The sequence below is a fragment of the Pan troglodytes genome, chromosome 19, assembly GCF_028858775.2.
Source record: "Pan troglodytes isolate AG18354 chromosome 19, NHGRI_mPanTro3-v2.0_pri, whole genome shotgun sequence".
NCBI classification, from domain to species: Eukaryota; Metazoa; Chordata; class Mammalia; order Primates; family Hominidae; genus Pan; species Pan troglodytes.
Window position 1 is genome coordinate 75,638,304 of NC_072417.2, and position 24,552 is coordinate 75,662,855.

At 39.1% G+C, this 24,552-nt stretch overlaps 1 protein-coding gene across 48 annotated transcripts in view; it reads left to right on the forward strand.

Annotated features, from left to right (window-relative positions):
- TLK2 (tousled like kinase 2) overlaps positions 1-24,552 on the forward strand; it is a 142,719-nt gene that overhangs the window by 49,267 nt on the left and 68,900 nt on the right. For 26 of the 48 annotated variants that reach the window (XR_010153064.1, XR_010153065.1, XR_010153062.1 and 23 more), the window contains 5 exons: positions 711-782; positions 2,142-2,211; positions 3,070-3,113; positions 4,175-4,270; positions 16,080-16,247. Coding sequence is in view for 44 of the 48 variants with exons in the window: in XM_054670557.2 (XP_054526532.1) it covers positions 711-782; positions 2,142-2,211; positions 3,070-3,113; positions 4,175-4,270; positions 16,080-16,247 (450 nt within the window). In the remaining 4 variants the exon portion in view is untranslated. The remainder of the gene's footprint in view (positions 1-710; positions 783-2,141; positions 2,212-3,069; positions 3,114-4,174; positions 4,271-16,079; positions 16,248-24,552) is intronic. The other 22 variants (XM_054670566.2, XM_054670563.2, XM_063799147.1 and 19 more) reach the window with 2 other exon arrangements.

The window sequence follows — 24,552 nt, forward strand, 5'->3', positions numbered from 1 at the left end:
AGACTAGGTGGGGACAATAGCAAGCTTTTCTGTGAATGCTACCCCAGCTCTAGGAGGGTATGGGGCAGGTCAGCAGCCTGGGGTCCTCTTGGCTTGTCTCTCCTGTTGTGGAACCACTGTCCCATGAGCTGGGAGAGAGGGTCGTTGGATTCCCAGTATTCTCAGTGTGTCATGCCTATGAAAGAGCCCCTTTTCCACAAGTAGGGATTGAGCAGAAGAAGGGAGCCCCTGCCTCTGAGAGTACTTGCCTGAGACAGCCTCAGCAACAGAAGTCAGGGCAGGATGAGAAACACTGAAGTCGCATTCTTCACAGGAATAAAGAGAGCCCTCAGGGATGGGCGCGGTGGCTCACAACTGTAATCCCAGCACTTTGGGAGGTCGAGACAGGCAGATCACCTGAGGTCAGGAGATCGAGACCAGCCTGGCCAACATGGTGAAACCCCATCTCTACTAAAAATACAAAAATCAGCCGGGCGTGGTGGTGGGCACCTGTAATCCCAGCTACTCGAGAGGTTGAGGTGGGAGAATCACTTGAACCCAGGAGGCAGAGGTTGCAGTGAGCCGAGATCATGCCATTGCATTCCAGCCGGGGTGATAACAGTGAAACTCTGTCTTAAAAAAAAAAAAAAAAAAATCATCAGGCTTCTTGTTCAGTTTTGCTATCCTCTTAGGATTAAAATTTATTTATTTATGATTTTTTTTTCTTTCAGGGACCACTTAATAGTGAGTCTTCCAACCAGAGCTTGTGCAGCGTCGGATCCTTGAGTGATAAAGAAGTAGAGGTAAGAAGCTATGTTCATGGCAGGACTTTTCATACTTGTATTTTTGGGCCAGGTTTGGTGGCTCAAGGCTATAATCCCAGCACTTTGGGAGGCTGAGGCGGGCAGATTGCTTGAGGCTGGGAGTTGGAGACCAGCCTGGGCAACATAGTGAGAACTCGTTTCTACAAAAAAAACTTAGCAGGGCGTGGTGGTACACACCTGTGGCCCCAGCTACTTGGAGGTGGGAGGATCGTTTGCACCTGGGAGAATGAGGCTGCAGTGAGCTGTGATGGCACCACTGTACTCCATCCTGGGCGACAGAGTGAGACCCCCATCTCACAGAAAAGATAGCACTGCTTAATTAACTCCCTGGGTGCTGTTAGACTCTGTGTAAATTGCTCCCCTTTGAGTTGTGTGCTCTTTGCATACATACAGTTATGATGTGGCCCTCACGGGTTTTTATTATAATCATGTGTGGATCTTACATGTCTTAAAATTTTTGCATAGTTGCCATCAGTAAAGGATAGAAATTTGCAATATTGTTCCTGTTAAAATGGAAGATAAAATTGATTGACTGATTTTATTTTTACAACTTTTTTCGAGACATGGCCTCGCTCTGTCATGCAGGTCAGAGTGCAGTGGTGCAATCATAGCTCATTGTAACCTGACACTCCTGAACTCAAGCAGTCCTCCTGTCTCAGCCTCCTGAGTAGCTAGGTGCCACCATGCCTGGCTAATTTTTAAAAATATTTTTAGAGGCGGGGCCTTGCTATATTGCCCAGGCTGGTCTGGAACCCAAGCCATCCTCCCACCTCAGCCTCCAAAGTGCTGGGATTACAGACATGAGCCACTGTGCCTGGCGAAGATTTTTTGTTCATTTGCTTAACTATTCACAGCCCTCATGCATGAGAGTTTTTTTTTTATTTGGCATATAACCTAGCTGCCTGTAGATGGGTCTAAGTGTAAGTCTGTAGCCACCTACTTTGTACTTTGCAGATCTCTCCTTTTTGGAAAAAAGATTGGATTTAAAGTAGAAGTAGTGTAACAACAGTTTTCTGAGAACTTAGCATATGGTGGACATTTGTCCTACATTTGTGCTCTATTAAATATCTTATGAAAGTTTTGTAGCAGCTCTGATTTACAGATGAATAAACTCAAGCTCTGATATTTTAAGCAGTTTGCCAAAAATTGTGTGGATGGTTTGGTTCTAGACCCTAATACTCTTTGTTATACTCAGTTTTAAGAGGAAGACAGTGATTCAGGACTTGTCTGGGCCAGTTATATCTGTTTATATATTCAATATTTTGTGTATACTCGCTGTTTTTCCTAACGTGAAAAATTTACCAAAATGCTAATTGTGACTTATATGGTATTTGACAGACTCCCGAGAAAAAGCAGAATGACCAGCGAAATCGGAAAAGAAAAGCTGAACCATATGAAACTAGCCAAGGTAGTAATAATTTCGTATCAACAAAAGTACTCAATTCTAATGTACTTAGATAGAATTTTCTAACTCATACTAAATAATTAGTTTGTACACAGGGATTCCTGATAAAGGAGGTTTGTGTATCTTAAGGGAATATCAGACTGTTTATTACAGACTTGCCATTTGATATACACCTGACAAAACAGTGTTAGTTCTTCGGGGACTCTTTGTTTTCCCTGTTGTAAGCTAACAATCTTCTTAACCACAGGTTTTTCTTTACACCAAGCATATATTGTACAAAAAAGAGGTTATGTCAGAGTTTTAACTCTGTCTTTTGTTAGATCAGTGATTTGTTAATGACAGCCAGCTAAAAGTGCTTCATTTACATTACTGTCCTTTCTGCCTACTGTTCTTCCATGGCAGTTGTTTAGTTGAATATTGGAACCCATTGGGATAAATCTGTAAACATGATGGTTATAATGCCAAATATCTTTATATAATCAAAGAAAGAAAAAATGGCTTGGCTTTTTTTCCTCCCATTCTAAGGAATAGAAAGCCCAGTCTTGTTGCATCCTTCTTATCTTTTAAAATCTACAGATAATTCATTTTGTCTTTGGGAGCAAAATTCTCCCAAAGTGACAAGAAAAACTACAGAATCTTAAAGCTGTGAAAAATTCTTCCTTTCACTGCTTGTTCAGTCCTTTATTTTATGGAGGAAATAGTCTGTTCTTGGGCTAAGGTATTTTGGCTCATTTGTTACAAGTAAAGCTGACACTTGGGTTTATAGCAATGTATGTAGTTACTGAATGTATAGTACATTTTAGTGAATGATGGTTTATATGTGTATTGGAAAAACTGTATTTACTTTGGTTTCATTTTCAGGGAAAGGCACTCCTAGGGGACATAAAATTAGTGATTACTTTGAGGTAAGTTACATTTTTTGAAAAAACAAACAAAAAAACAAAGCAAAACAAAAAAACTCTATAGTGATTTTTAAAAAAAACCCTAAATCCTTGTGTTCATTTGAGGCTTTAGAAAGTAATATTTTGGCCAGGCGAGGTGGCTTATGCTTGTAATCCCAGCACTTTGGGAGGCCAAGATGGGAGGATCGCTTGAACCCATGAGTTCGAGACCAACCTGGGCAACATGGGGAAACCCTGTCTCTACAAAAAACAGAAAAAATTAGCCAGGTGTGGTGGCACACACTTATAGTCCTGGCTACTTGGGAGGCTGAGGTGGGAGGATCACTTGAGCCTGAGAAGTCGAGGCTGCAGTGAGCCATGATCTACTGCACTCCAGCCTGGGTGACAGTGAGACCCTGTCTCCAAAAAAAAGAAAGAGAGAAAGAAAGTAATGTTTTGCCTTTACTGTACTCTTCTTCCCTTTCTCCCCATCTTCATCAGTTAATGCTGCCCCATCTCTCAATAAGAGAAAACTGCTGCTGCCTTCCTAAATTTAAATTTATTATGTGTCTTGTCTGTGATGATATAAGAATTCACAAATGAGGTGATTTTTCTCTTGGCCAGACGAGGTTTTGTGTCTTACAAAGATTGAGGTGGAATGACTTGAACTCTTCTTTTGTCCTCCTCCCTTTAGTACAGTGGAACATGTAGTGAGTTCCCTGACCCATCGTTAGTGGTTACTAAAGACACTGACATCCACTGCACCACTGCATTTCTGCTTCGTGTATTTGGAGACAAGAAGGGAAAACATTCTTCTCTCATGTCCTTTCAAAATCATGTATACCTTCAGCTTTCTAGCCATGTTTTCTTTATATCTTGGTATATTTCTGCTGGAGCTCCTTCTTAAAAATCTCATTAAAAATTAGCAGAATTTGACTTGTGTGGCATTTTCTCTCTAGAGTAAGATGTGTTAACTTAAAGGGGCCATATAATTAAGATCTGTTTGTGTATTAATCTTTTACTCTCCTTATCTGAAGCATAGTACTGTTTTGAATTATTCATATCGGTTTTTCCCTGTTGGCCAGTTTGCTGGGGGAAGCGGGCCAGGAACCAGCCCTGGCAGAAGTGTTCCACCAGTTGCACGATCCTCACCGCAACATTCCTTATCCAATCCCTTACCGGTAAGCATTCACCTGGAGAAATTTGACACCTATTGTAGGAGACAAGATGCCCAGAAACACTCAAGCAAAGTTTCTCTTTCATTAATTACCCACAGGGAATGAAGCATTAGGGAGAAAAGTTCATAGTTTTACCTATGAATCCCTTACTTTGATTCAAATCTGTTGTCAGTATATTAGCTTTTTACAGAAGAGCCAATCCTAATATCTCTATATAATAAATTACCTCTAATCCTACAGCTCAGTAGTCTATCAAAGAATTGATTCCAATCGAAACATTAGGTTTTTTCCCTTGCCAAATTTGTATGTTCCTGTAGGGTTTATTTTTATTTTAAAATTTGACCAGCTTCTGGCATAATTGAGTTATCTCCAGAGCTTATTCAGTAATGTGCTAGAAAAACTAATGCTATACAGATTTGTGATAGGTATGTTTCCAGCCTGTAAAAGAGATCTGAAGGTCTTAAAAACATTATACCTAAGTTAATGGTTCTCAGTTGGTGGCAGTTTTGCCCCTCAGGGACATTTGTGAATAACTGGAGTCATTATTGGTTGTCACTGCTCGGAGGTATGGGGATGACACTATAGGCATCTACTGGGCAGAAGTCAGGGATGCTGGTAAACATTCTGTAATGTTAGGACAGCCTCCCTGCAAAGAAGAATTACCTGGTCCAAAATATCAGTGGTGCCAAGGTTGAGAATTCCTGAGTAAGCTAACATAGGATTATGTTTATTTGCTCCAGTGTCTTCGCATTATTTGTTGATACTGTGTAAGACCTCTTACTCAAGAGTGTGCTCTATCCCCTAATACCTTAGGTATTGCCTCTGGGATCTTGGGAGACAGGGTCTCTGGGACAGAAGTTTTTATTTTAGATCACTGATTTTTAGGAAAGTTGTTTTTCTTTGCCTTGGTAGAGTTGTGTAATAGTACTCATTTCCTAAGCGATTTAGGCTTCTGTATTGTTAAAGTATTTTAAAATGTACTTTCTCCCCCTCTACTGTCTCATAAAAACCTTTATTAGGATTATTGTAATTATTAAAGCACTTATGAAAACATAAGTTAAACTTATGAAAACAACTAAGAAGTTTTGGCTATTACTGTGTCATCCTTGCCATATATATGTAATTTTTTTTTTTTTTTTTGAGACAGTCTTGCTCTGTCACTCAGGCTAGAGTGCAGTGGTACGATCATGACTCACAGCAACCTCTGCCTCCTAGGCTCAAGTGATTCTCCCAAATCAGCTTCCTTAGTAGCTCGTACTACAGGCATGTACCACTACGCCCGGCTAATTTTTGTATTTTTTTGTAGAGGCGTGGTTTCACCATATTGCCCAGGCTGGTCTCAAACTCCTGAGATCATGTGGTCTGCCTGCCTCCACCTCCCAAAGTGTTGAGATTACAGGCATTAGCCATTGTGTCAGACCATCCTTGGCCATAGTTTAAAATGTTAGAAATGTTTGATGATAGATCCAATTTGGGCAGGTTGAGGTTTGTTAGTTAACTGTTGAAGAGGCCTGTGTCTCTGTTTTTCTTAAGTTTCAAACCAATTAAAGTCTAAAAGATATTAAATGAGATTGCAGATTATCTATTTGGGACAGATACGTTTTGTAGAATTTCTCGGTGTTGTCTATCACTCTTTTCTTCCTGAAATGCCTTTTTCATTTGGTTTTTAATGGTGTGACCACCCATCTCTCATGTGTCAGTTTAGGTTGAATCTTACCTGAAGACAAAAGAGATGAACTCAATGATCTGTAGACATTTTTGCCAGCTATATGAATGTGGCTGAGCCTCATCATCATGCAAATCTGAGTATAGATGAGGTGTTAAAATAGAAACCAAAGCTTAATCCTCCACCTTTTCCTTGCCTGCCTCTAGGCAACTCAGCATGGTTGGAGGAAAACACATACACCAAGGTGACTGACTGATCTGGTCATGAGCACTGGCCTCATGTGTACCTCTCACTGCCTGCCAGTCCTACTGTATTTCTACTTAGTTCCCTTTCCTCCATGAATATGTCCTATTTTTGTCATCTCCTGCAAACCTCCAGCAATTCTTCTGCTAACTGATGGCCTTCCTTTTTTATGTTACTGAGAAAATAGAAACAATCAGAAGAGCATTTCCACATGCTCCTACTGCAGATTTGCCAAGCTCCTTGCATCAGTACCCACATCCATCTGCCTTTGAGATGAATGAACTTGCTAGCCCTTCACATGGGTCTGGTCTCCCCAATAATTATGTATCCAGCTGTCTACTTGACATTTCCACTTGTACTGCTTGAGCATGTCCAAAAAGGAACTCTTGCTTTCCCTTCCCTACCATAACAATAACATTGAACTGCTCTTCCTGTAATCTGCCTTGTCCTGGTAAATGACAGGTTACACTATCTGGTTTTTCAGGTCACAGCCTCATGCCCCAAATGTAATCCATCAGAAAATCCTGTTTTTCCTTTAAAATGTATTAGAATATGACCACTTTTCTATTTTTCCAGTTCACTGCATTAGCTTTCAAAGTAGTCTCCTTGTTTTTGCCCTTGTTTCACCTAGTCTTAATGTAATAGCCCGAGTAATTGTTAAAATGTTCAGATACATCCCAGCACTCGTCTGCTCAACACTTCCTAGACTGAAGTCTTTATGTGACCTAAAAGCTCCTGCGTGATCTGTGCTCCCCATCATCCACCTGATTCTGACATCTGCAGCCATTCTCCCTCTCCTTCATGCCACTGCAGCCACACTGGCCTCCTTGAGCTCTGTGAAAAACGCTTTTGCTATAGGGTCTTTGTACTTGTTATTCCCTCTTCCAGGAATGTTCTTTTCTCAGATATCAACAATCTCTTCATCAGGTTGTTGCTCAAAAATGACCTTAGCTAAGCGGTCTCCCTTAGCCAACTTCTCTAAAATAGCAGTCCCTCATACCTTGTCAATTTGTTCCTAACTGTACTTTATTTTAATTCTAAGTTATTGGCACTTGACACACCCATGTACATACATTTTAATATATATTTAAATTTTTTTGTTGATTCATATTTATACGTACAGAAGAGTACACGTTGTAAGTCTACAGTTCGCATGAATTTTCACAAACTCTGCAAGCACAAGAAATATTACCAGTGCTGCAGAAGTCCCCCTGAGTTCCCTTTCAGTTACTAACCCCCTCCCTGCCGCTGTGGATAGCCACTAGCCTGACCTCTAACAACATAGGTGAATTTTTTTTTTGTATCTTGTGTAAAAGACATTCAGTGTATACTCTTGTGTCTAGCTCCTTTTGTTGCACGTTACTTTTGTGAGGTTTATCCATTTCATTGTGTATTTTATAGGTCATTTATTTTCATTGGTGTGTTATAAGTTTAATTTTCATTTAATAATTTATATATTTTAATTTTGAACTATATAATTAGTTAATTGCCCATCTTCCGACTAGATTTTTTTTTTTTTGAGACGGAGTTTCGCTTTTGTTGCCCAGGCTGGAGTGCAGTGGTGCGATCTTGGTTCACCGCAACCTCCGCCTTCCAGTTTCAAGCGATTCTCCTGCCTCAGCCTCCCAAGTAGCTGGGACTACAGACACGCGCCACTACGCCCAGCTAATTTTTGTATTTTTAGTAGAGACGGGGTTTCACCATGTTGGCCAGGATGGTCTCGATCTCTTGACCTCGTGATCCGCCCGCCTCGGCCTCCCAAAGTGTTGGGATTACAGGCATGAGTCACCGTGCCCAGCCTAGAATGTCAATCTCATAAGAATGGGGATTTTGCTTTGCTTTGTTTACTGCTGTCTCTTGTTACATAAAGGTGTAATTTTTAAACTAATTTCCCCCACTTGACATGTAAGCAATAATGTCTTATTTCATTTTCAGTCTCCAGCATCCAAAACAGTGCTTGGGACACAATAGGTGTTCAAAATTGTGCTGACAGGGAAGAATAGATGGATAAAAAATTATTTTCACCTTTTTTCCTATAAAAGATTATTTTGTATTTGTGTTAAATATAAAAAATAAAGTATGTAAAACATGAAAGTTTTCATGCAGGAGTTGGCAAAAGACAGGTCACAGCTGGCAAGCTAGGAATGATTTTTATTTTTTTAAATTTATTTCATTTTAATTTATTTTATTTTTGGAGACAAAGTCTCACTGTATCCCCCAGGCTGGAGTGCAGTGGCGCAATCTTGGCTCACTGCAACCTCAGCCTCCCTGGTTCAAGCGATTCTCCTGCCTCAGCCTCCCGAGTAGCTGGGACTACAGGTGTGCACCACCACGCCTGGCTAATTTTTGTGTTTTTAGTAGACACGAGGTTTCGCCATGTTGGCCAGGCTGGCCTCTATCTCCTGACTTCAAGTAATCCACCTGCCTCAGCCTCCCAAAGTGCTGGAATTACAGGCGTGAGCCACTGCGCCTGGCAAGCTCGGAATGATTTTTAGATTTTTGAAAGGTTTTAGAAACGAAGGATATATGACAGAGACTGATGTGGCCTGCAAAACCTAAAATATTTGTCTGGTCCTTCACAAAAAAGCTCTCAGAAAATCACTATAAAGTTAACTCTATGTAATTGTTACATAGGAAGGTAGACTATTTCCAGCAGCTGGAAACCTACATGCTGTTCCCTGATCACAACTCCCACTACCCTAGAAGTGATCACTTGGCTAGTTTTTGTGGTAATCATTTTCGTTTTCATGTAGTTTAAACTATCCATGTCTGAATCCATAAACAAAATAGTTTAGTTTTGCCAGTAGGTAAACTCAGTGTTTAAATCTTAGGTATTTTTATTTTTGGCTGTTCTATCAATTATTAAGAGCGGTGTGTATATTTGTATCTCTCGCTGTGATTGTGGAAGTTGTCTGTTTCTTCTTATATTTATATTAAATTTTGTTTTATGTATTATGACTCTCTTCATCTCTTTAAAGCTCTTTGCTTTATTTTTTAATTTTAATTTTTATTTTTGAGACAGGTTCTCGCTCTGTTGCCCAGGCTGGAGTTCAGTGCACGATCTCGGCTCACTACAACCTCCGCCTCCTGGGTTCAAGTGATTCTTGTGCCTCAGCCTCCCAAATACCTGGGATTACAGGCATGCATCACCATGCCGAGATAATCTTTTTGTATTTTTAGTTGGGTTTTCTCCATGTTGGCCAGGCTGGTCTGGAACTCCTGGCCTCAAGTGTTCTGCCTGCCTTGGCCTCCCAAAGTATTGGGATTACAGGCATGAGCCCCTGAGCCTGGCTGAAGCCCTTTGCTTTAAATGTGGTTTATCTGATATTTAATATATCCAAATCATTGTGAGGTATAACTATTTCCATTCTTAATACTGTCAAATTTGCATTATTATGTTTTCTATCTTGGGCAAATACCGTATAATTAGATTTTTTTCTCTTAAGTCTAAAATTTTTTATTATCCTATTTACATTCAATATAATTACCACTACATTCAGTTTAGATATATCATCGTTTAATGTGTTTTTTATTTATCTTGCCTGTTCTGTGTTCCTTTTTCTTTAATTTCTTGCTTCCATTTAGATTGGATTTTTTTTTTTTAAGTCATTTTCTGTTTTCCTCCTCTGCTAGTAGCTAGGCTGTCTTTGGTGTTTCTCTTAGAAGGTACCACATACCGCCGGGCGTGGTGGTTCACGCCTGTAATCCTAGCACTTTGGGAGACCTGGGGACCCACGTGGGAGGATTACTCGAGCTCAGGAGTTCGAGACCAGCCTAAGCAATATAGTGAGATCCCTGTCTGTACGAGGCAGGCAAATCATGAGGTCAGGAGTTCGAGACCAGCCTGGCCAATGTGGTGAAACCCTGTCTCTACTAAAAATACAAAAACTTAGCTGGGCTTGGTGGCAGGTGCCTGTAATCCCTGCCACTCAGGAGGCTGAGGCAGGAGAATCTCTTGAACCCGGGAGGCAGAGGTTGCAGTGAACCGAGATCACACCACTGCACTCTAGCCTGGGTGACAGTGCGAGACTGTCTCAGAAACAAACAAACAAACAAACAAAAAACAACATTTAAAAATTAGCCAGGCATGGTGGCATGCACCTTGTAGTCCCAGCTACTCAGGTGGCTGAGGCGAGAGGATTCCTCGAGCCTAGGAGGTTGAGGCTGGAGCGAGCCATGATCACACCACTGTGCTCCATCCTGGAGCATAGAGTGAGACCCTGTCTCAAAACCCCCAGAAAAGAAAAAATAAAAATAAATTACCACATGCCAAAATTTGAAGTCAGTTGTATCTTCATCCTCTACCAAATAAAATCATGTCCCCAGAACACTGTTTACTCTGCTACTGATTTGGTGGTAGTGGTGTATGTTTTTATTTTGCCTTTTTTTGGTCTCATAAAATATTACTGTTCAGTGCTATCAGTGTTCGTTTAGGTTTATCTATATATTTACCTCTTTGTACTTCTTTCCTTTTTGCATCCTACACCTTCCACCTGGGGTCACTTTCCTTCTGCCTAAGTATTCCTTTAGTATTCTTCTAGAATATATCTGCTAGGGATTAACTCTCTAGGTTTTTGTTTACTGAAATAACTTTATTTTGCTCTTATTCCTGAAAGGTATTTTTGGCTGTGTATATTTTTAGGTTCGCTTTCTTTTTTTTTCTTTTAACACAATTGAGCAGTAATTCATTACCATGTTCTAACCCTCCATTGTTACTATTAAGAAATCAGCTGTCATTTGCCTGTTGTTTCTTTGAAGGTATCTGCTTTTTTTCCCCTGGCTGCTTTAAAAGTCTTTAGCTATGGTGTTCTGTAGTTTTATGATGATGTGTCATTTCATTTCTCTTGCTTGTGATTTCTTGGACTTCTGGAATTTGTGGGTTGGTATCTTTCATCAGTTCTGAATAATTAGCCATTGTCTCTTTGAATATTATCTCTGACTTGTTCTTTTTTCCTTCTCTTATGAAATTCTAATTAACCATACATTATACTTTCTAATTTTATTACCATGGCTTTTGACTTTTTTTGTATTTTTGTTCTTCTTGTCTTTATATACTCCATCATGGATAATTTCTTCTTGCCTTTCAGTTCCCAGATCCTGTTTTATTGTTTCTAATTTGCTATTAGCCCTGTTGAATTGGTTACTGCCTTTTGAAGAAAAAGAATTACATTTCCTGCAGATATTTTCAAGCCTTTTATTTTTTAAAATATGGTAGACACAATTATTTTATAATCTGTTTGATAATTCTAGTATCTGAAGCTTTTATGAATCTGTTTCTGGTGTCCCTTGTTTTTCTTAGTTGTTGTTCATGGCTTTATTTCTTTTATGCTTTGTTTTTTAACTGTGTACTCCTCATTGTTCTTGAAAAATTTTTTGGGGGGTTTCTTCAAGATCTAGGATGAATGAAGATGTGTTAATCCAGGGAAAATTTTTATTTGCTCCTTCCGAGTACCTAGAGATTTTACCTCTTTTATATACCACTTTAGTGAATTTATGGCTTATATTTTGTTTAGTTTATTTTGTTTGCTTATTTCAGCTGCTAGGAAATATTGATTTGGATTGTGTCAACATTTCTCAAGACAACCCCCAACTCTTACACTGCCAAGGCAACTTCCTGGCAGCCATCTGAGGGTGGGGGTAATTTTTCTTCTGGTTTAACCTTTCCTTGAGAATGTAGGTAGCTCTTTGGAGGCCCAGCTTGAAGTGGGAAGGGTTTCCTATTGAACCCTCTCCCTTGGGTGGGCTTTGGTCTGTGACTATCTGCTTGATACCATGTTGCCCTGAAAATGGAAATTCAAGATCTGCAAGTGCCCTTAGGCCATATGTGGCTTTGGTACTTCTTTTACCTGTCTTATGTTCCTAATTTCCCTTAGATTTTGCTCTGGCAGATCCCTAATACTTTATCAACTCTTCAGTGCTTTTAATGTTTTTTGTTGTTGTTGTTCGCCCATATTTTATCCTATCTGTATAGTTTTTTCCCCCCCCAGGGAGACGTTGGTTCAAACAGGAAAGGCTGTAGCCGGCCTACATAGTATATTTACAGAAATGTTTTTAAATCTTTCAATCCTTGGCAGGTATTTATTGAATATATGGCAGAAGGTTTAATTTTACTGTTGCAGCTCATTCTCCCATGCAGTGAGAATGTTGTCATCAATGGGTATCACAGGTGTTCTGGAGCCTGGGTTTAAACTGTTACATTTGCTGGGGTAGGACTCTACTCATAGATTCAAAAACTAATTTCTTTGTCAGGATCATTTTACTTTTATTTTTTTTGACATGAAAACGTTAAAGAACTATTCCTGATTAAGGAAAATTATTTCCTTTATTCATGCAGATTATGAAAGTTCAACAATTCAGAAATGGTGAAATAGAAAGTTCCCTCCAAAAGAACTGTTATTAGAGAGTATGGTGGGCAAATATTTCTACACTTTTTGAGATATACATGTATGTTTATATAATAGGTTTTCTTATTTCCATTGTATTAGTTTATTTAACCAGTATCTTGTAAGCATTTATATTCTATAAATAGTGCTGCAATGAACATCCTTATACATACTTATTAACTTACGCATTTTTCCCAGATAAATCCCCTAATAGTAATTCCCAGGTCAGAATATGATCATTTAAAAATGTCATCACATAAATTGCTAGAAGGTTATTAGCAGTTTGAGAGTACCAATTTTTTCACACCCTGCTAATAATACTGAATTTTATCATTGTAACCTTTGGCATAAAGAAAAATACCTTGTTTTAACTTGCATTTGTTCATTAGTTATATATATTAAACATCATATGTTTAATGGCCTTTTGGATTTCTCTTTTAATGCTTGTTCAGGTCCTTTGCATATGTCTCTTTTGAAATACTTGTGTGTTTTGGTTTTTGTTTTACTGATAGGTAAAGCATTATTTATTAAGATTTAATAAATTATTTATATTATTAATTTGTTATATTGTAAATATTTTTGCTTGTTTGTAATCTTGTCTTTTAACTTTATGTTGACTTTTACCATTCAGATGTAAAAAAATTGAAGTAGTTAAATTTATCAGTGTTTTTCCTTTATGACTTATGTGATTTGTCTTATTCTTAGATGTTCCCATGTGGTGTATTCCTATATGGGGTGTGTGTGTGTGTGTGTGTGTGTGTGTGTGTGTAATTTTTTTTTTTTTGAGACAGGGTCTTGCTGTGTAGCCCTGTGTGTGTGTGTGTGTGTGTGTGTGTGTGTAATTTTTTATTTTTTTGAGACAGGGTCTTGCTGTGTAGCCCAGGCTGGAGTGCAGTGGTGTGATCTTGGTTCACTGCAGCCTCTGCCTCCCGCGTTCAAGTGATTCTCATGCCCCAGCTTCCCGAGTAGCTGGGACTACAGGCATGTGCCACCATGCCCAGCTAATTTTTGTATTTTTAGTAGAGACAGGGTTTTGCCACGTTGGCCAGGCTGGTCTCAAACTCCTGACCTCAAGTGATTTGCCCATCGCGGCCTCCCAAAGTGCTGGGATTACAGGCATGAGCCACTGTGCCCTGCCCATGGTTTATATTTTTAATGTCATGTTTAAAAAGTCCTTTACCACTAGAAAATTCTAAAAGCATTTGTTTATTTTTTCTTCTTGTAATTTTTTATATATGATAAAAGGTAGGAATCTACTTTTCCCTTTTTTTCTAATATCTGCACAAACATCCTACCATCTTTTTAATAAGTTCCCGCTAATATGAAATGCACATTAATCACAACTTATATATCTATATTATATAGATCTGTTTCTGAATTCTGTATTCTGTGCCACTGGTCAATCTGTCTGCTTCTGTATCTGTATGATACTGTTTTAGTTAATGTAACATTGTAGTATGTTTCACTATCTGGTCAAGTTTCCCTGATACTTTTTCTGAAAAATTATGTGGCTGATTATGATTATTTTTTTAAGTGAATCTTAGAATTTATTGTGAAATTCTACAAAAACAACTGCCCAAGAAAGCATGAGAGAGAACCTAGATGACCACTATACCACCATAAGACTATCCCTTGGAAGAGAAAAAGGCCAAACACAAAATTTAAAACATTAAACTTGGGTTTTAGAGAAATTTGATGTTTGTAGAATCTGAACCCAGGAACATGATATTACCGTTTAACTTAGATCATCTTTTATATTCATCTGTGAAGCTGTATAGTTTTTCTTCAAAGGTGTTCTGCATGTTTCTTAAGTTTGCTTTCAAGTATTTTACAGATTTTTGTTTGCTACTTTGAATCTGCTTTTCCTTCTGTTACATGCTCTGATTAAAATCAGTTGGGGAAGCTATCAATTTTAGTGTATTTATTTTGTATTTGGCCATCTTACTGAGCTCCTTTTAATTGTTATAGTAATTTTTCCATTGATTTGCTTGGTTTCCTTTGTGAATGGTTATATCATCCAAAAATGACACTAAAAATCTTTAATTTCTAATATTTTTACTTCATTTTTTTCTTTTTTACATTGGCTAAAACTTTCATAATAACGTTTAATATGAGAATGTGTTACTTCTGTCTTGTTTTCTAGCTTTAATTGAAAGGGTCTCCAGTCTTAGCACCATTAATTATGATATTTTAATTTTTGAAAAACATACTCTTCGTTGCATTAAAAGTGGATAATTCCAGTCTTTTTTTTTTTTTTTTTTTTGGAGATAGAGTCGCTCTCTGTTACCCAGGCTGGAGTGCAGTGGCGCAATCTGGGCTCACTGCAACTTCCGCCTCCTGGGTTTAAGCAATTCTTCTGCCTTAGCCTCCCGAGTATCTTGGATTACAGGTGCCCACCACCACGCCTGGATAATTTTTGTATTTTTAATAGAGATGGGTTTCACCACGTTGGCCAGGCTGGTCTTGAACTCCTGACCTCAAGTGATCCGCCTGCCTTGGCCTCCCAAAGTACTGGGATTACAGGCATGAGCCATTGTGCCTTGCCAATTCCAGTCTTTTAAGAGTTGCCTAACAGTGTGCGTATCCTTTGTGGTATCCAACAGGAAGAATCTTAATTTATCCCTCCCTAAAGTTAATGTAATGAATTACATTAGTAGATTTGCTAATGTTGAATCATTTTTAGGTTTCTGGAGTAAGTTATGCGTAATTGTGATGTATTATCCTTTTAGTATACTGTGGAACTTGTTTTGCTTGCATTTATTTTAGATTTTTGCATCTAAATATAGTACAGCGAGAACAGAATTGAGAGTGAAATAAGCTTCACCTATAAAGTCACGTGACAGGCCAGGCACGGTGGCTCATGCCTGTAATCCCAGCACTTTGGGAGGCTGAGGCGGGCAGATCACCTGAGGTCAGGAGTTCGAGACCAGCCTGGCCAAGATGGTGAAACCCCGTCTCTACTAAAAATACAAAAAAATTAGCCAGGCGTGGTGGCAGGCACCTGTAATCCCAGCTACTTGGGAGGCTGAGACAGGAGAATCGCTTGAACCCAGGAGACAGAGGTTGCATGCAGTGAGAGCAGAGACTCTGCATTGCACTCCAGCCTGGGCAACAAGAATGAAACTCCATCTCAAAAAAAAAAGAAAAAAGAAAAAAAAGTTGTGGGACAATGTCTTAATTTTCATTTACCTACAGGATAGAAATAATATTTCCTGTGTAGGGTTGAGGGCATTATGAAGTTGATTTGTAGAATTCTACAAAGTAACATGTAAATTCAGACTCTCATAAATATAGAACCATTAAAATATAATGTCAAAGAATTTGAGTAAGATAGTCACATTTTTAGATAGGTTATAATACAATGATAATGTTGGTATGCTCTCCATAATTATTTTTAGAGAGGCCTTTTTAAATAAACCATTCATCTTATATTTGATAACTGTTTTTAACCCGTTGCATGTTTGGGCAGTATCAGATTATCTTTCTCATGTCATTTGTGTGTTTCTTTACTGTTTTCCAGCGACGAGTAGAACAGCCCCTCTATGGTTTAGATGGCAGTGCTGCAAAGGAGGCAACGGAGGAGCAGTCTGCTCTGCCAACCCTCATGTCAGTGATGCTAGCAAAACCTCGGCTTGACACAGAGCAGCTGGCGCAAAGGGGAGCTGGCCTCTGCTTCACTTTTGTTTCAGTGAGTACAAAGCCTAAGTTAATTCATATCCTTTCCGTTGCCCTAGTGCTCCTTGATGAGGTTGGATTAATTATTTTGATAGAGAGATAGGGACATTTCTAGTACTTTTTTTTAAAATGTGATCTCCCCTTATCATTCCCAAACATGTCTAATTCTACATCACTTCTAAATATATTGTGTTTTTCCCAGTCTCCCTTGGTTCAAGCTCCTGAGGGAGACTGCTTTGTCAAAGCCTGAACCCACAATGGGAAGGAAGGAAAGCATAATCTTAGATTGACAAAGAAGAAAATACAGATCAAATTCCATTAGTAACCAAGATATAATTAAAAATAGAGTCTCCGAGTTCCAGCCATCATCTATGTAAGTTAATACTCAAGTCAGTACAGTTTTAGTATGTAGGCAGGCATTGTCACAGCAAGTTACTGGTCATTTACCCCGTGTAGTATTTGGGCTATGTACACACTTGCTTACTCACCCCTTCAGAGTGTTGGTACACTTAACCTTTCTTAGGAATATTTGGCTACCTGTTCGCTCCTTTCAGCTTACTTCTTTCTCTATCTTTGAAGAACAAGAATTTGAGTATTATGAAAGTTTGACCTCATTTCATAAGGCGCTATGAGTGCAATTTGAACCAAATGTTACTTTTCCTGGTTTTTGGGCCCTGCCAGGTCACCTGTTTGTTGCCAAGGGTGCCAGAGTAACAGAAAGCCCCGTCGCCGTATTCCTATTCCACTTTCAGGGGCATCTTTCAGAACTAAGTCACCACTCATCCAGATTTTGTCCCTCTTACTGGTTCATTTTGTCCAGTTATAATTTAAGTTTCCTGTTTATTTATCCTGTGGTGTCTATAAGTCTTCAATCCACACTCCACCAACTGTGTTCAAAAAGGTGCTGAAAATGGTGGTTGTCTTAAGGAAAGGAAACAGAAATAATAAAACAGTTAACCAGATAGGAAACTATTGTGCATGATATGGAATGTTTTCTTATAGTTATGATAGCTTTACCTTAAGAAAGAGATACAACGCTCCTTGAATAACGTCATTTCATTCAACATGGTTTCGTGATAGTGTTAATTAGACACTGTGAGCTGACGCCACTGTCTGTGTGGAGTTTGCGTGTTTTCTCCCTGTCTGTGTGGGTTTTCTTAGGGCACTCTGGTTTCCTCCTGTATCCCAGAGATGTGTGCATTAGGTTCATTGGTGTGTCTACGGAGTCCCAGTCTGAGTGAGTGTAGGTGTGTGTGTGCAACAGAATGGCTTCCTGTCCAGGTCTGGTTTCTGCTTGCACCCTGAGCTGCCTGGGATAGGCTCTGGCTTTTCACCACTCTGTACTGGAATAAACAGATAAATCATTATCTTACTTGTTTTTATTAATCTTACTTAAATGTATGTAGAGCTCACTTTTATTTCAGTGTTTAATGTTAGAAGTGTTTTGATCTTTAATCATCAAAGGAATGGGGAAACTTCTTGTGTGAAGACAGTATATCCTATCCCCAGGTAACAAAGGAAATATACATACTTTAAAAATGGGAGAATTGACCTATATAATATTGTGAGAGGGACTGACAGCAGTATGGAATAGTTCCTTTGAGAATGCAGTATGCTATAGTATTGTTCTAAAGAATGTATGTGTGTCATTCACACATTTCGAGATTGTTAATGTTTATCATACACTTACGTTTGTTAAATCTTTGTTTTGTTTTTTTTTTTTGAGACGGAGTCTGGTTCTGTCGCCCAGTCTGGAGTGCAGTGGCCTGATCTTGGCTCACTGCAAGCTCTGCCTCTTGGGTTCATGCCATTCTCCTGCCTCAGCCTCCCGAGTAGCTGGGACTACAGGCACCCGCCACCACGCCTGGCTAATTTTTTGTATTTTTATTAGAGATGGGGTTTCACCATATTAGCCAGGATGGTCTCGATCTCCTGACCTCGTGATCCGCCCGCCTCAGCCTCCCAAAGTGCTGGGATTACGGGCATGAGCCACCGCGCCTGGCCTTTGTTAAATCTTTATCTTGGATCTTACTTTTCCAGAAAAAACCTTGGATAATTAGGGAGTTATTTGTCTTTTGGTCATTTTTAAGGCATTAAAATGACCTCTTTTTCACTTGAGAGGAGTTCCCTTTGTTTACTCCACAAATACGTACTGAGTGCCCACTGTGTAATGAGCATAGTTAAATACACAAGATTTGGTCAGCAAGAACTTGTTCCCCTTTCCATCTTCTGTAAAAAGTATGGTTATGTAGGCTTGTGGTGGATGCACGTGAAGGACCACCTACTCAGTCCTATCAGCTGACGCACTCTGTTATCAGAGGAGTAGCAGATGCTATAGCCATGTTGTTCTCATGTGGAAAGAAGTGGCAGAGACGAGTAACAAAATGATCATGTATGAAGAAGGAACATGGAAACAGTATGAAAACCAAAAGTCTAAATGCTCTGGTACAGTTTTGTTTCTCTTTGCTTCTCAGCAGTACCAGCCAGCATATAAGCTTAGTAGTATAAGGAAAGAAAATAGTAAAAGGGTTAGTATTAATATACAAGTGTAAATCAGCAAAGGAAAGCAGATTCTTAGAAAAGTAGGCAAAGACTGTTTTTGAAAAGAAGGCAAGTGGCTAATAACATGAAATAATGCTCAGTTTTGGCCATAGAGAAGTGCAAAATAAAACAAGATAACATTTTTGACCTAGCAAATTGGCAAGGATTAATAAGTTTGATAGTTCTTGGTGTAGGTGATAGTTTAGAGATACATTCAGTTTTATTCTGTCTATAAATTGTTGAAGTCATGTGGACAACTTGGTAATGTATCTCAATGTTAAGTTTACATATCCTTGGGTCCAGAAATTCCATTCCCATAAAATTATACAAAGATATTTATTGAGGTATTGTTTATTGTTGCAAAATATCTGGAAGCAGTTTCCCTTCCAGTATTTCAGAGGATATGACCTTCGCATCAGACCTCATCTGACGTAATTCATTAGCAACTGTTGATCACTTCTTTCTTCTCTAAGCATACGGTCTTTCACTCGGCTTCCACTCTTGATTTTTCCTCACATTCTCTGTCTCTGAACATTAGGGTGTTCCAGGGCTCTGTCTTCAGACTCATTTATCTACCTTCATTTTCTTCTTAACCTCCCTCTCTCTTTTTTTTTTTTTTTTCAATTGAGACAGGGTCTCACTCTGTTGCCCAGGCTGGAGTGCAGTGATGCAATCTCAGCTCACTCCAACCTCCATCTCCTGGGCTCAAGTGATTTCCCCACCTCAGCCTCCCAAGTAGCTGGGAGTACAGGCGTCGGCTACCACGCCTGGCTGATTTTTGTTTTTAGTAGAGACAGCGTATTGCCATGTTGGCCAGGCAACATGGTCAACTCCTGACCTCTATGGTCTCAAACTCCTGACCTCAAGTGATCCTCCCGCCTCGGCCTCCCCAAAGTTCTGGGATTACAGATGGGAGCCACCACACCCAGCCTTCTTAATCTCATCTAGTTCCTTTGTTACTAAAATTTAACTCCTATGTGCAGAGGACTTCCAAGTTTATGCGTCTAGCCAGGGCTCTGCCCTGAATTTCAGGCCTGTGTCAGTTGCCTCCAGTCATTTCCTTTTTATGTCTAACAAACATGTCAAATGTAACATGTTCAAAACTGAACTCTTCCTTCTGTTCCCCACCCGAAGCCCATTTCTCCTACAGCTGCCTTTCTCCTCCTCCTCCTCCTCTTCCTCTTCTTCTTTCTTTCTCCTTTCTTCTTTCTTCTTCTTTCTTTCTTTTCTTTTCTTTTTTTTTAATAGATACAGAGTATTAGTGTGTTACCTAGGCTGTTCTTGAACACCTGAACTCAAGTAATCCTCCCAGTTTGGTCTCCCAAAGTGCTGGGATTTTAGGTGTGGGCCACCGGGCCTGACCTCCACAGCCTTCTACATCTCAATAACTGTCAACTTTTCTCCTTCTAATTGTTACAGCTAAAATCCTTGGAGTCATTCTTGTCTTTCTCTTCTTTTTATATTATATGCCAAATCCAAATCTATCAGTAAAGCTTATTGATTTTACCTTCAAAATATGTTCAGAATTTCTTTTTTTTTTTTTTTGAGACAGAGTCTTGCTTTGTTACCCAGGCTGGAGTGCAATCTCGGCTCACTGCAACTTCCACCTCCCAGATTCAAGCCGGTTCTCCTGCCTCAGCCTCCCAAGTAACTGGGATTACAGGCGCGTACCACCATACCCAGCTGATTTTTGTATTTTTAGTAGAGATAGGGTTTCACCATGTTGGCCAGGCTGGTCTTGAACTCCTAACCTCAGGTGATCCACCCGCCTTGGCCTCCCAAAGTGCTGGGATTACAGGCATGAGCCACTGCATCTGGCCTATGTTCAGAATTTTACCACTTCTAATTCTCTTCACTACTGCCACTCCAACTTAAACCATTGTCTCCCACTGAGATAACTGGACCCATTGCTTTGATCTTTGTTTTCTTTTAATCTGTTCTTAACAAAGCAGAGTGATTGTGTTGAAACGTGAGTCCAGTCATGCCACTCCCCTGTCGAAAAGTCCTTAAAGTGGCCCTGCATGGTTTGTTTTCCTCCACCCTGACATGTTTTACTACCATCTACCTTTCTCATCAGATTCCATGCACGCTAGCCACCTTGTTTTCTCAAATACTCTCTCTCAGTGATGCTCTCACCTCGGGGCCTTTGCGTTGGCTGTTGCCTTTGCCCTAACATTCTTCACCCATATATCATCATGTCCCGCTCTCTCAGTTCCCTCTGGTTTCTGCTTATATTTACCCTATTAGAGAGGCCTACCCTGGCCACACTATAAAATAGCAACTTCTCCCCACCCACTCCACCTGTTACTGAGCTCCTAGGCCCTGCGTTGTTTTTCTCCTTAGTCTACACCAGCTGACGTACTATGATGGACTTTTGTCTGACTTCCCCCCACTGGAATGTAAGCTCCATCAGGTCAAGGACTTTGCTTTGTTCACTTGTGTATCTCTAATGCCCAGAACGGGACCTGCTCTAATAGGCACTCAGTGTAATTATATGTTGCATGAGTTAGTAAAAGCATTCTTTATAGAAGGACTGGTTAAATGAATTGTAATACATTTGTACAGTGGAATGCTATACAGCTGGCAAAAGAAGTGAGGTAGCTGTATATATACCAATGAAAGATTTCTAAATATGTGTTGATAAAAATAGCAGGTGGCAGAATATTAAGAATTTGATCTTTTAAATGTTTAAAATTATTACATAATTCTATGTTTTAACATAGGAAATTTGAGGTTTTATTTTTAAGAGAGAGGTCTCGCTATGTTGCCCAGGCTGGGGTACGGTGGCTATTCACAGGTGCAATCATAGCATTATAGCATACTATAGCCTTGGAACTTCTGGGTTCAAGCAATTCTCTTGCCTCAGTTTCCAGAGTAGCTGCAACTAGAGATTGCACCACAGTAGCTGCAGCTAGAGATTGCACCACTGCACTCCAGCCTGGGTGACAAAGTGAGACTCAGTCTCAAAGAAAAAAAAAAATTAGTATTTGGACTCACAGTCTAGTGCTCATTCTGTGCCACCACACTAGCTCCCAGTATGAAGACTATCTGTTTGTACAAAGACAATATATATCAGGCTAGAGAATAAGATATCTGAGCTGACCTCTCACTTTTAACTTTATGGCATTACAACATACATAAAGATCCAGTAAGAAGGGAGATGTAGAGGGATTAGAAAAAGGTCATTTCCTCTTCTATTGGTGAGAATGTTGTCAGGGAAAATCATAAGCAAATAGTTTCCTAAATTATGAAAATAGAACATGCACATGACCCGCAAGAAATTGAGGAGATGGAGAAGAGTAAAATTCTTCCCTTGGATTTCTCAGAGAGATAACTACTGTTAACAGTTTGTGTTTTGGATTTTCTAAGGATTACCATTTTAATGTCAAATAATGTGTTCCTTATTTAATCTTATTTATTTATTGGTGGAGACAGGGTCCCACTGTGTTGCCTAGGCTGGTCTTGAACCATCCTCCTACCTTGGCCTCTCAAAGTGTGGGGATTACAGGCTTGAGCCACTGTACCTGGCCTTATTTAATCAACTTTAAGTAAGATCTATTTACTCCTCGTTATGAAAGACAAATTTAACATAACTTTCACCCAGTCTTTCTTTCTTTTTCAGTTGTTTAGTTATTGTTACAGTATGAGTGTTTGATATTTAGTTTGTTATTTTAACTACAATTGAGTCTTTTCTGCTTTGTAAATTATTCTAAGACTTGAAAACAAGGAACATTTACAATATTGTGATTGTTTCATTGTTGGGCATTGCAAAACCAAATGATTTTATTGGACTCACTGAAAAGAAGAGAGACATTGAATTAGTTTAGATTGAAACAGTTCTGGTTGTCAAGGTCTACTGGATCTTTTTTTCCCTTAATGGCAAGTCTGTTGTTTCCTTAAAACTTGTGTCTTTTAACATTATGCAGATGTTCTTCAAAACTTGATTTTTTAAAAAGGTGGTTTGCTTTTTTTATGCCAAAGTATTTTAAAATACAATTCAGAAATCTTGACCTCCTATCTCTAAATAGTTAAATAGGCATTTTTAAAAAACATGTTAACATTTTGCTAGATAGCGAAATTAGCATTATAACATGTCTATTAGCATCTATAAAATAGAACTTTCTTATCATCATCTGTGCCTGTTGCTCTACACTGACATACATTTCTAGAAAGACAGGCTAAATGCTTAGTTCTTTCCTTTTAATTACTAATGAGGCTTTTAAATTTTTTTTTAACTTTTAAAGTAGGGAGTTGTTCGATAGCTGTGACAAATAGCTTTCTCTTTGATTATCATGGCTTCATGGATTTTCATGGGTGTACATCAGTAAATAGAATCATTCTTTTTTGGTGCCAGTTGGTCACGGCTTTATCCTTTTACCAGTCGATGGGCATTTAGGTTGTTTCCACTTCTTGGCTATTATGAATGATGTTGCTATGAACATTCATGTATAAGACTTTGTGTAGACATACGTTTTTGTTTCTTTTGGATATATGCTGGAGAGTGAAATTGCCAGGTCATATGGTAACTGTTTTTGAGGAACTGCCAGACTCTTCCACAGCAGCTGCACCATTTTACATTCCCCGCAGCAGTACATTCCAATTTCTCCATGTCCTTGCCAGTACTTGCTATTGTCTCTCTTTTTCATTATAGCCATCCTAGTGGGTGTTAAGTGGCATCTCATTGTGGTTTTGATTTGCATTCCCCAAAAAACTGGTGATGTTGAGCATTTTTTCATTTGCTAATTGGGCTTTTGTGCATCTTCTTTGGAGAGATCACTATTCAAATCCTTTACCCATTTTTAAATAGTGTTGCCTTTATTGTTAAGTTCTAAGCATTCTTTATATATTCTGAATATTAGATCTTTGTCAACTATATGATTGGCAAAGGTTTTCTATTCTGTGGGTGGTCAGTTTACTTCTTGACAGTGTCCTGTGAAGTACAGAAGTTTTTAATTTTGAGAAAAGTTCAATTTATCTGTTTTTTTCTCTTTTGTTGCTTATGCTTTTAGTATTGTAGCCAAGGCTTCACCTAACCTAAAGTCAAGAAAATTTACTCTTATATTTTCTTCTATGTGTTTTATACTTTTAGCTCTTATATTTAGGTCTTTTTTCCATCTTGTGTTAATTTTTGTGTGTGGTATGAGGAAGGAGTTCCAACTTCATTTTTTTTGCATGTGTATATCCTATTGTCCCAGCACCATTTGTTGAAAATACTGTGCTTTTACCATTGAACTGTCGGCACCATTTTCAAAAATGAACTGACTTACAGCAAGAGGTTTATTTATGGACTCTAAATCTGCTCCATCTATATCTTTGTTATGTTAGCCCATTCTCACACTGCTACAGAGAACTACCTGAGACTGGGTAATTTATGAAGAAAAGAGGTTTAATTAACTCATAGTTCTGCAGGCTTAACAGGAAGCATGACTGGGAGGCCTCAGGAAACTTACAATCATGGGAGAAGGTGAAGGAGAAGCAAGCACCTTCTTCTCAGGAAAGAGAATGAAAGAGTGAAGGGGAGAGTGCCATGCACTTTTAAACCATCAGATCTCGTGAGAACTCACTCACTATCATGAGAACAGCAAGGGGGAAATATGCCCTCGTGATCCAATCAGCTCCCCACCAGACACTTCCCCTGACATATGAGGAGTACAATTCAACATGAGATTTGGGTGGGGACACAGAAAAAACCATACCACCTGTCTTTATGCCAGGACCACACTGTCTGAATAACTGTAGCTTTGTAATAAGTCTTGAAATTGGGAAGTGCGAGCCTT